This window comes from Gavia stellata, chromosome 4, assembly GCF_030936135.1.
Source record: "Gavia stellata isolate bGavSte3 chromosome 4, bGavSte3.hap2, whole genome shotgun sequence".
NCBI lineage: Eukaryota > Metazoa > Chordata > Aves > Gaviiformes > Gaviidae > Gavia > Gavia stellata.
This window is the reverse complement of record NC_082597.1, coordinates 63,387,596-63,400,645: the sequence shown is the minus strand read 5'-3', so window position 1 is coordinate 63,400,645 and position 13,050 is coordinate 63,387,596. Positions and strand designations below refer to the sequence as shown.

Sequence of the window (13,050 nt, the reverse complement as noted above, 5' to 3'; positions counted from 1 at the left end):
GAAGCACTTTGGTGCCAAAGAGCTTAGCAGTTTTGAGACCTACCTCATGTTCAGCCTAGGAGACCTATGTATATGAGGTTTCAAGACAAGGTGGAACTCACAGGTACCTTCAAAACTGGCTAGTGGTTCAGGCTCTGAAGAAAAAGTAGCAGCATCAAGCATGTTCCTTTGAGTCACAAGAGAAGGTGATGGAACTGGGCCTCTTCAATACAGTCCCCAGTGAAAAGGGGAGCTGCCTGGAGTGCACAGAAAAGGCTGTCATGCATTTTTCTCCTGGAAGTCATTCCAAGGTGCTCATCTCATCTCTCTGGGAAGTGCCCTACCTAGCAACCTAAAGGTGATTCTTGGGGAAGATGCACTTCCAGTCTTATGTGTTGAAGCTACTCCACATTCCATTCGGTCCTTGACATTCATGGTAGAGAAGTTAGTGAATCTCTGCAGCCTAATAGGGTAGTTATCTGGATCAGGGAGGCCAAGGTTTCAGATACTATTGCAAAATATTGCTCATGTTATCTTTATCTAATGATAGTTTTTTATAAACAGACCTTGAAGAGGGACTGGGACTGTAGCCCATTTCACAAGGGGAATGAATGCTCTAAGTCCAGTCTCAGTTCACTCCTAAGTATTCCCTGGCAAGGACAGGAGGGTTTGGGACTATCCCTCCCTGCACCTTCCCCTAGCCTGTACTCCTGCTGTGATAGTTCTTTCCTTCTTCATTACCCGTTGTCCATATCCATGTCCATGAAGGACTGACTTACAACTTTTTCTCCCATGTGTGAGTTCAGTTCCCTCAGTGACATCATGAAAGGGAGTCACCATCATGACTTCCTTCACTTTTCAGTTGAAATAAAGGGAGTAATCCCTGATCACAGCTGTAACGGCCTCTTTTCTGGAGCGCGTTGTGTTCTGATGTCCATGAGAAGGGAGGTGGTGGAGCCCTAGGGAGGTGTGGGACTTCCTGCGTTGCTGGCAGCTTGGACAACTGCATTCTCAGCTTTGGTGGATCCTCTTCTGAGGTATCTAACCGCAGACCCAAGGCATTTGGGTCAGGATTATGACAGGGGTCATTAGCTTAGAGGACAGGCAGCGGGAGGCTGGGAAGTAGTTCCAAACTTTCTTGGTATCCTCCAGAATCTCCAAGGGTGCTGCAGTGATGTCTCTGAATAAGCAGACTATGGAATATGACGTTCCTATGTAATGGAAAGATCTAGCCCAAGTTCTTATGGGCATTGCCTGCCATTCCTATGTACGCCAATGATTGAAAGCATGTGAATATATCTGTAGCAAAAGTTATTTGGGACTGTTTTTCTCCAAATTCTCCTTACAATCTGTAGAAGGAACCTTCTGGTCCTCAACCTTTCCTTTAGAAAAAGTGTGCATAAACAGAGAGGCTTTTAATAATCTTATGACTTTATCTAACATTAAAAAGTCCAGTTACATCAGCTGGAAAGTAAATTTAAACATTGTGTTTAAAAACTGCTTCTCAGCATAGCAGAAACTGCGTATAGAGCACAGGTTCTCTCTCTCTTTCTCAAAAACAACCTGTATTTGTTTGTAATGCCAAAACTCCTAATTAATTAACAATAAATACTTTTTTCTTTGGTTTGATTGTTTTGACCCCAATTATGCAATCTGACTGCCATATGCAAACAGATGAAGGCGTGGACTTAATTTTGATCTTACTTACACTAACAAATGGAATGATGTGTGACTTGCATCACTCTGGGTCAGACTGCAGGAGGCCATATGTGTTTATTTTAGCATTTACGAATGGTTATATTTACCTCATTGCAATGACTCGATTTGGTTTCTATTGACAAAACCGTGACTTAAGAGAATATTTGTGAAGACAAGAACAGATGTTTCCAGGCTGCTTGCCACAGAGAGGAAAAAAGCCAGTATTTACTTGTAAGCTGGTGTTGGCTGTGCCATTTTTCCAGTGAGTGATGATGAACAGTAGCCATTAGTCAGCTGCTGAAGATCCTGACTTGACAACAAAGGAGTGGGCTTGGAGATGCCTTTTTATATAGTCTGATCTATACAGTAGAGTGGAAGACAATTGCTGTAATCCCTGAAACCAATTCGCCCTTGTAACACACTTTAAAAGTATCTGAATGACCAAGGAGAACCTAGAAGCTTAATGAAATAGATAATGCATGGACATTTTCTCTGCAAGCATGTTGGTTTCAAATTAAGCTAAAAACTTTTACTAGACAATTTTATGAAATTGAAAAGCAACATAAGCTTTTTGGAGTCAGCTTGGTGATTTTCTTTTTCACTCTGCAGCCATAAGAACACTTCCTAAATCATAGATACTAAAATCAAACATGTTTTAAATGGCCTTTTATAGAGGGGAAAAAAAGTGTAATAGACTATCAGCAGGGTTAATGATGATCTGGGAGGGTTTTTGGGAAAGTGTTTGTGAAGAAATGTGTGTGCACAGTTTTAACGGTCAAGGAGCAGCCGTGTGGCGTGTGTAGCATCGGAGGATTTGGATACAGAGTTTTGGAAAGGCAAATGAAGAGTGAGCCTACTCTGGGAGAGACAACACGTGTGTGTAGTGATCGCCTGTGGTGTTATATGGGTGGGAGGCCCCTCGCAGGCGTAGCAGAGGGGTGGGACAGACCCAGTGGTCTCCCACACTGGGGCATGGTGCTCAGCGGGCAATGCCAGGCCTTTGTCCTACATGAAGGCTGTGATCTTTGGGTAAGGAGTTGAGTCTTGCTCCAATACAATGATGATTTGTGAAGAGAAAAGTGATATATGTTTTGAAGAGATGTGGCTATAACATCCGTGTAAGCAGGAACCTGCTAGATGGAAATGATAATGAACTATAGGGTATATGACATAAATCAACTCTGTTTTGTTTTTAATAACAAGCAACACAATGCTCTCCTAGTTAAACCAGATGCCACTACACAATGTGTTTTTGAATGCCATGAGTGCAGGGAGAGCTGAGTATGACTTCTCCTTTTGCAAAACACCAAGCAATTTTGAAGGCATATACTGTATCAGTTTACCAACAAGGAATTTTTAAAACTAATATATGGAGGCATCTTCTGCCTTCTCACTTTCATGATCCACTTACTGCAGGCTAGGTAAGACGTATTTCTGGAGATATCTCAGGGGGTTTTTTCTGTTACTTTTTTTAATAGGAAGTGTTATGTTGATCTGTAAGTGTGATGCCACTGCCACTGGCTGGATGAAATACCATCTGAGTGGTTCATGGGCGTACTGGTTCCACCTGCTGGCTGAACTGGTGGTGATGACCTGTCAATCAAGTGGTACAAGCAGGGCTGAACAAGTAATCTTATGAAAAGATTTTACAAATAATTCCTGTATAAGGGATGGGGATAGACTCTTGCCTTCACGCTACAAACTTTCTCTCTGGTTTTTCATTAAATTTAATTTCATTAAATTAAATTTAAAAATACAATTTCTTAAGCAGGGTGGCAATACCTAATCACAAGTGCACTTTTAGCAAGACAAGGACAGCAACCCTCTTTGAAAATAAGATGATGAACAAATTAACCCACTGATGTGCCAGCACTGCTGCCTGCTTATCGCTTCCGGAGCTCACCAAAGGAGAGAAAGCCCAGACCCGTTATCCCTAGAGCTATCACAGATACTGCATGGCATGCCTGAGGGCTGGGAGGACGACCCCTCGCATTGGGAACATACCCCAAAAATTTCCCCAAAGAGGGAAAGGGGCGGGGGGGACGACGACCCAGAGCTGGACTTAGTCCTGGATACTGCAATGTCCATGGGTACAGAAGAAAGGCTGCAAGTGAGGAGCGAATGGCTCTTGTTAGCACGGGTTGTATGGTTGAGGCTAGAGCTAGAGTTCAGGAGAGCGTGGGCATGGGATTCCATTTAAAGCTGGATCCTGCAAAGCCTGCAGGGCTAGAAGAAAGCTGAGGACTTACATGAAGGCAAGCGGTGTTTGCTATGTATGACTAATGCCAGAATTAGTGTTGGAGTTACTGTTACGATTTGGGATTTTGGGTGCTCTAGAGCTTAGTTCCTTGTTTAAATCTCACCAGGCTTTCAGTGCTGAGGGTTGGCTCCAGCAGAAGTAAATCTTTTTTGGTTGGTTTTGTTAGCACTAGGCTATGATTAAGTCTAAGTGTAAGATAACAAAGTTTCTGAGATCCTGTTTTATAGTTTCCTTTCTTGCTGTGTTGTCAAAGCACGTGGAGTAGATTACCACCTGGTTCTATGGAGATGAATGGTTTATACTGTAGGTTTTGGAGGTATTAGGTTTTTAAAGGTCTTTAGAGGTGCCCTTTAGATTCTTTGATGATTCACCTATTCAGGATATTTTAAGAGTGCGTGGCTGCATTAACTTCCTTCTGCTGGTTGCAAACCTTCATCCCTCATTTTTCTACCAAAAGAAGAAGAGAAGGTTTCTGAGGGAATATTGTGGTGCTGCTACCCTTCCTCCTGCTCCAGGCAGTCATTGTGCCGGCTGCCAGAGGTTCAGTCTAGCCTGCTAGTGACAAACTCAGAAAAGGAGCAAATGATTTATGAATCACACAAGGCTACAGTTATATTCCAGAATAAAACAGGGACAGGATATTAGTGCATGAGTAGGTCCTACAGATGTTCATACTGACATGCTTCTTAGCATGGTTTTGTCCCATATCATTTAATTGTCCCCCAGGCATGGTGTGGGCACAGTTCAGGAGGTGAACATGCACCATGACCATAAGCAGTTTGGATATGGCCATTCTCTTTGGGAATGTGATTTAACCTCGGGGACAGGAGGAGTTCTGTACCACTTGGCCTGAGAGCCAGAGAAGAGTCGCTTGCCTGAATTATTTAGTAATACACAACAAGCCAAACTGACTCAGGGACAAACAAGCCAATCGCTGGGTCTGAAGGGTCAGTCTAATGAACAGCTTAATGGGCAGGGAATTCTTGTATCAATTGCAAAAATGGTGCTCATCTACAAACATTATTTTGTTTTCTGTTATAAAAGCACTGGAGTTTTAAAGGATTTGTTTGGAAGCAGATCCCTCCAATTTTCTTTGTTGTTTCTGATGGCGTGTCTGTGATTGTGGGAATTTGGTAGCACTGTGCAGGTATGCTGCAGCAGATTACCATGCTGCGAGTAGTTTTCATGCAGCATTACTGTTCTGCGGTCAGAAATGGTTGATTGCACAGGAGAAGGAAGCTCAGAGTCGTTGTTGAGTATTTAGATAATGCTAGATGGAATATGAGTCTGATTGCATTTGACTTAAAAGCAACCTCCTTTCCCGCCTGAAGACCAAAATCCCACCCCTGAAAATATTACAGCTGCCTCCCATGGTAATTTTTTTACTGATTTTTATAGGCTCAAGAATTCTCAGATACAGCTAGTACTTCGTCCATTCGGAGAGAGGTGACACTTCATCTTTCACTAAGATACTTCAGTCTCATTCTCATACCAAATCCATTTTCATTCCTGCTATATGAACCTGTAGCATAGGTTATGCAATTAGGAGGAAAGTGTTTGCAGAAAGGATAAGGAAAACCTGATAAATGAAATCTGCTATACACTGTCAGTCACACTGATGCTCTTCCAATAAACACAAACATGTTTTTGTGCACCCAGTTTAAAGAGACAGAGTAAAATAATTTATGGCCAAAATTGTCTTTCCTTCCTTGCAGTGTTTATATGTATATAATATGATACACACCAAAAATATGTTAAGGGTGCATTACTGACATAGAGTGCTAAAAAGGCAATACTACGGTTAGTGTTGTAGTTATAGCATTATAGTTAACAGGCTTTTTGTTCAGTAACTGGGCCCTTCTCTGTGAATGGGCTATATACAGTCTTTATGTAATTAGGAACATTTTTTAGGGTGAATGTTTGGTTTTAGGAAGGGGTTTTTCTTTCAAGGCAAATGCAGTCAGATTTATATCACAACTGTTATTATCTATGTGGAGCCTTATCTTCCAGAGTAGATCTTTCTTATGGAGTGCACAGATTAGGCAACCTTCAATTTTTGCTTGGAAGACAAAATCAGTCATTTCCTTTTGGGAATTGTTATTCTGCACTTTCACTGTAGTTTCTGAGTGCCTCAGAAGTGTTAATGTATCGTTAACAGTTCTGAGGAGGTGATGTGATATCTCCACTTTATAAATCAGGATTGAAGGCTGGTGGTTGAAGCACAGGACTGAGAGTGTGTGCTAATTTGGGGGCCCCATTCAATGACCTGATTTCTTGGACTAATGCATTTTGTGTGATCAAGGCACATTCCCTATTGTTGATTTCAGTGGCATTAGTGAGTGCTCAGGAGCTCTGCAGTCAGCCTCTGGGCTTGAAACTGAAGACCAAAGAAATAAAGAATACTTGGTGACCAGCTGAGTCAGGATTTAGTGTAAAGGGCTTCCCTAGCAGCACATAAGAACTGTGGAGTAGAGGCTAGCATACAGTACTTTCTCCAAGGATAACGCTCATTTCCAGCTTTCTGAGCCACTTTCTTCTGATTCTGCTATGCCTTTGAATATCTGTAACAAATAAGGCAGCGCTCCATTGAGTGATGGTCTCTCTAGCTGCACTTCTTGATCCTCAGAACAGATACCTACTGACAAGTTAGAAAACAGATCATTTATTTAAAGAGGATACTCAGAGAAAACAGTCCAAACCACTTCAGCTTTGACAGCCTGTCCCAAATTTTCCTTTTTATTGCACAAAATAGGATATTCTATGTATTTAATGTATACATTAAAAATGTGCCCATATTTTGTCTTACAGTGGTCATCTGATGAGAGTACCTGAGTCACTTTTCCTTCAGTTTAATATCCTGTTACATACTCTTCTACCTGAAAACAACTCATCTTTGCTCAAAACTGGTCTATAGTGTCAGCTCAGTGACATTAGTTTACTATACTGGATGGTGTTGCTGAGAATGTAAAACTGTCCCATTAGCCTGTTTGCAATATAAAATAGGCTTCTGCATTTTACAGGCTTATCCGGTGTAGCAATATTCTGGCAAGTGTAAAGGAAAAAGGTGTTAAGGAGAGCTGGCAGCTCCTTAAAGAAAAGATATTAAGTGCAAACTCTTCCAATAAGGAAGAGAGTTAAAGAAGTGCAGTGGAAGACCAGTGTAGCAGAATTGTCAGCTCTTCATGGCCCCTGAAGGGAAGAAGTTTTTTTACAGCATGGAAAGTAGGTCAGATTTCGAAGAACAAGGATAAAAAAATAGCAGGTAGGGACAATAAAATCAGAAGTCTCGAAGCACAAAATGAGATGAAAGTATGCAAGTGTGTAATAGGTGGTAAGAACTCATTTTTTGTGTACATTAGTAATAAAAGAAGGACTGAAAGAAAATGTTAGAGGGTGAAAGGAGTCAACAGATGGCATTGGAAAGGCCAAAGTGTCTTTGGTTTGTTTGGGTCTTTCCCAGTAAAGTGGATACTGCTGATACTGATAACATCAGGGATTGCACTGCCACTGCTGCCCTCGGCACGTAGGCAGGGTCCTGGGTGCCAGAAGGTCTTCCAAGCATAAATGATTGTCTCTGTACAACCTGGTATCTACAGAGGTGTACACCTTCCACCCCCGCCCACCAATTTTAGGATGGTTTGTCTGGAGGACATTGCTGTATGGTACCTGAAATACTGATTGAAGATGACTTGGAAAGTGTTTAGGAACAGTCCACTGTCAAAAGGGAAGCATGAGCTGGGAGGATCCCAGAGGTGGCTTCTTTGCAAGTGCTATTCTGTGCTTTTCTTAATGGTTTAGATGATGGCACTGAGTGCGGTAATGATGTATATAGAAGGCACTAAGCTGGTAAGGAAGAAAGACGCTATGAAAGAAAGGCCTACAATTCAAAGTGGTCTTGATCAGTTGGAGAAGTAATCATAAAAAGAATGGTCGTGGTTCAGTAAGGACATGTTCTATATACCACTCTTAGGAGTAACGAACTTTAATGATAAAGGCCAGGGAATAACTTCCTAGGGAGCAATTATTCAGAAAAAATTCTGAGTCTTGCAGGGACCCACAAGCCAGCACACGAGTTGACACTGTCATGCTGTGGTGTGTAGTATTCTGAGATGAACAGAGAGGAATATAGCCTGCAGAACATATGAAAAAAAATTCTTCCTTGTCTGGAGTACCATGTCAAGTCACAGGGACTACACCTTGAGAAAGATATAAATCAACAAGACTATGCAGAGGGACAGCAACAAGACTGAACAAACAGTCCCAGATAACATGACTGATAAGTATGTATTGAGCAAATTGGTGTTATTTGGGGTAGATGGCAGCAATATGATTAGTGGTTGTTATAGCCTTTTGTGTATATGGGCTGCTGCGAAGAGTGATAGAATAACCTGTTTTCTATGCCTGTGATAGCACAAAAACTGAAGACCATAAGTTCCAGCAAGAGAGATGGTGCTACCATGGTAAGAGTAGTCCAGCACTGGAAGAGTTTGTGTGGGGAGGTTGTTGAATCTCCATTGTTGGAGGCCTTCAAGAACGATTAGGAAACATCCTCTGGCAATAATATAAGTTGTAGTAGATTCTGCTGTGGGGCTGGACATGTCCTGATGCCTCTTCCAGCTGTAATTATGTTGTGTTCTGACACGCTTCCTCTTTCATCTTTTGTGTCCTTTTACTCCTTGGTCAATATCACCATTCTCTGGATAGGGATTTCTTAGTTGGTGGGGGAGATTAAAGTTTAGCAAATCCATAGCAGTCATCTTGATAGAGAACTTCATGGGGCAGTGCTTTAAACTACTATGTTTGACCAGATGCTGAAGCTGTAAGAGTCCCAGGGCACAACTTCTTAGTGAGAATGTTCCTTATAAACAGAGTAAGGACTGGGACTTGCTTTCTAATCAACATATTTTCTGAAGACTTTTAAAATGCATGTAACAGACTGACATACCAGCTGTCACCAGAAATCGTGTCCCCCACCGACACCCGCGTGCGGTGTGTTGGCACTCATGTCACACGGAGAAGGAGTGTTGACAGGTCCTCTTGCTAGTCACCTTAGAAAGGGAGGAAAGAAGCCAGGGTTCAGCAAAGGAGAACTGGCAATTGCAGGAGAACACGAGGAACGGCAGAACCAGAATAGCCTGAGCAAGGAGTTCCTGGACTGGCCTGGGACTTTTACAAGCCCAAGAGGAAATGCGTGCAGCAAAAGAGAAATTTTCTCCAGCCTCATACATGTTTAGCTTACTGTTTGGGACTGATTCAAAACTCTCTTGTCATGGGACAGCAGTGCAATGCTATTCATGGCCAATCTTTCCAAGTTCCAGAGTCTTGAGTAGCTGTAGTTGCGTTTGTGTTAAAACTGAATCATGTTTTCTTTTGACTTAGAAGCCGAACTTGATTTCCAAGCCAATGCTTGACAGCATCCTTTGTCTTCGTGATGACAGATGGAAGTGTGTCCGGAGTCTCCTGACCCCAGCCTTCAGCGATACCAAACTGAAAGAGGTAAGGTGTAGACAGTGCTGCTTTCATAATTTAGAAGATGTAATCATTTTCTTTTGTGCAGGCATCTACTTTATATAGGTTCGTATTAAGGATAGGTAAAACCTGCTACTTTATGCCAGTTTATTTAGACCTGAAGAGCATGTGCAGTAGAGTGTACGTATGGTGTGGTCCAGGTTATAGACTGGTGAAAATCGGAATAGCTCATCTGAGGATATGATCCTCTGTCTTTCTCTGTATAAGCCAGTTTGTCCATAAAAGTGTAGCAAACTCAAAAAGGACCCTTACACCTTCCTCCCCCTGACCCTGTTAGGAGTAAGCTAAAGTATGGGAAAGGTTATTGCTCCCAGTTGGAACATAGCTTTTTCATGATTTGCAGAGTCAGCAGCTCTCATGTTAACACGGGAACTGCTGTCAGTCTATTTTCATTTCTCCATCTCCTTCCCTCCCCTCCTCCTTTTATTCTTTAATCCTTTCATATAATAAAATAAGTCACTGGAACAGAATGTCATTGCCAGATAAATACCTCTGACTGAAAATAAATGTCTCCGCACTGACCTGCTGCTAATTTCCTATAAATGTCTCAGCATTTACTTAGCCATGGGAACCCATTACCCGGTAACAAAGTCCTATTCCAGTGACACGATATCTCTTAATTAAATGCAGATAAATGATTGACTGGTTAAAGTCTTCTTTCACGGGGAAAAAAAACCCCAAACACAACAAAAAACTACCTCTTCCTTTATGTATTTTATTCTGAAAGGGAACCATGCCTCACTCCGGTGCCCAGTCCCGGGTTGTAAAATTTTCCACTGGGCAGACGCTTGTGTTGTTTTGACATGCCGCTGTCGAAATCCACAGTAACATCTAAATGTGTCTGGCTCTCCCCGCTCTATAGACAGCGGTCGCTTAGCAACGCCGGCTGTCACCTCCTTATTATGGTAAATTCTAATTGGCCGCCCGCCTGGCGGAGATGCTGATTAATCATGACTGACAATGCCATTGGTTATAAGCCCCGACATTTGCTCTGTCACCGTCTCCATCATGAAATTTTAGCGAGGCGAGGATGTTTAAATATGCAAGTGATTAGTTGCTCATGGCGTGGTGGGGAGAGGAGAGTTTTGCATTTTCCTAGTGGAAATTAATCTGCCTTACTGCAGGTCATCGGCTCTGTGCTGGCGGACTAACAAAAGATAAAGCCGCGCTCCCCTCAATTTGCGGAGAGCAACCTCTGCCGACACCGGCCGGGCAGCCTTGACTGGGGAGAGTGGTGAGGGTGAGCAGGCAGAGGCCCTGGGCATCGTGCTTCGGGGCCGGGCACGCACGGCTTTGCAGGGTTTGACCGATTAAACCGGGGTGGGAGGAGAAGTCACAGTGCTCACTTTGCACTGCTTGGTGGTGGAGCTGCAACACAGGAGTAGTGGCAGGAGGTAAAATGGAGGGCTGGTCAGTGCCTGGTAGCTGTCTCACATTCAAAAACTGAGATCTTCATTTTTAGCCTGATAATCAGCTTTCCCTGTGCTGCCTCTTCCAAACTCTGTGGAAGGGGTGCGATTGTGCATGGGCTCAGGGTGACCTGGAAATAGTCACTTTCTCCTCCCAGTCTACAGAAAGTGGGAAAACGAGGAGTGGAGAAGGTCTCTCTGAAAGGCCCAGCTTTGTTCCTCTGTTCCATGTCTTCACCAGAAGACCATCCATCCCTACACAGAGAGACGCTTGCAGTAAGTCCATGTGAGATTAAGAATGTCTTTTGAATGGATGCACTCTTCAGCTTTGCATCTAATTTTCTACCCAAATACATGAACAGTCCTGGGATTTGAAGTTAATGCAACTTAAGTCCTCGCCCATGTGCTTCTCTTGCCATATCAACACTTCTCAAAGGAAATCAATGCTCATTAATTATGATCTCCTTTTTAACTCTCCCATATTTAGTACTCTTTCAGAACCTCTACAGCAGCACGGAAATAAAAATGCCATGATCTAGTATTGGCCATACTACAGAGTATTCAGAGTTATGTAGAAGACATCCTGTTTATAATAAACTCTTCCTCTCAACCTCAAAGGAGTTACAAATAAGCTAGTTTTGGTATTAATTTGTTGCATAAGAACCTGGATATGTTGTTTTATACATATTTATAAATACTGCTAGACACATTCCTCATTTCTTCTCCTAAGACATTGATTCCTTTGCCACAGAGATCTGAGCTCTGACAAAACCCCACACTAAAGTCTTCCTCTCTGTTCTTTCTGGATGTCTGCCTTGCCTTCATTCCCCTATGCAAACTCCCCAGTGATGCTGGAGAGACTACAGACCTCTCGAGTGGCTTTGGAGAGTGGTTCCCCTTGATCACTGCAGCCCCTAGTGCCACTCCGAACATAGACTTGTTTGTCTGGATCCTCTGAGAGAACTGGGAGCTATTAGCCTGTGACAGAGCAATAAATGTTAAGAACTCCTTGAGTGTAGGTTCCTGATATCTCCATTTCAGAGTCTACTACTAGGCTAAAGGACAGCTTCAGCACTAGCAAGAACAAGAAGCTGGTCATCCACTGTCTGGCCTGGCTGCTGGAGGACAAAATCCAAGACAGAGCTAATGTATGTTGCTAAGGCTTGACCTGCAATGCCCCACAGAGACATCTAGCTGCTGTGGCTGCGGACAGAGGCGTACTTTGCTCTTCTCTCTCCATGGAAGCAGTGTAGTGTCACTGAGAAGTTCACTAAACTTGAGGAATTTCCCCTTATTTTGCAAAAATCTGCAACAGCCAGTCACCAAATGAGGAAAAGTTGATCCCAGAAATTTTGAAGTTTGCAAAGTTATGAGTAATTAACTGAAACTAGAGGTTATAGAGCTGTTGGGTAGCCAGTGTAGTGATTGCTGCGTGTACACAGAGACTTGTTTTCCTAACACTTTTCAAGATTTTCTGGCATCTTCTGCAGCTTTCTCTCTCTGTCTCCTCAATTTCTCTTTAAAAGCCATGCACCGTTTCACTGTTGCTTTTATGGATTTCTATACATTGTGTGTTCTCCCTTTTTAATTTTCTTTTTCTAACAAGTATGTAACGATTAGTAAAGCAGTACACTCCAACTGAAGGAAGGTTTGGCTCCAGATAACATTAAATTTAAATACTATAGTGGTGAGCATAGCATACATCAATAGACTTCTAAGCTTGATCCTGCAGTAAGATTTGGTAGCATCCCACATGACATGCCACTGGAGTTGGTAGCAGATCTGATAATAAGCTCTGTCCAGTGAGACTCCTAAATGGACGTCATAGTGCCATTGCTATGGGAGCACTAAGAGCGAGAAACGAGAGATAGAGAGGCAGGAGACCCAAGAAGTTTCACTTCCAGCTCTGCCATTGACTGCCTGTGGGTGATCTGGCAGAAGCTACTTCAATTCTCTGTACATGGCATGGCTTTCATCTATTAAATGGGAATAATACTGACCACTGAAAGTTGATCCAAGATGTAATTAATGAGGAACTGGTGAAGTAAAATACCTGGAGGCCCTTAAGTAAAAGATGCATTTCCCGGTGTTCCTGTCATGCTCTCCTCAGCTATTATGTATTGAAGCAAGCTGATATGTTAATGATCGTGCTGTACCAATCTTGATTCCCTATTT

General features: G+C 42.6%; 1 protein-coding gene across 1 annotated transcript in view; it reads left to right on the top strand.

Annotated features, from left to right (window-relative positions):
* TBXAS1 (thromboxane A synthase 1) overlaps positions 1-13,050 on the top strand; it is a 231,389-nt gene that overhangs the window by 118,416 nt on the left and 99,923 nt on the right. Inside the window, exon 5 of the mRNA XM_059816257.1 lies at positions 9,317-9,433. Within this exon, the coding sequence (XP_059672240.1) occupies positions 9,317-9,433 (117 nt within the window). The remainder of the gene's footprint in view (positions 1-9,316; positions 9,434-13,050) is intronic.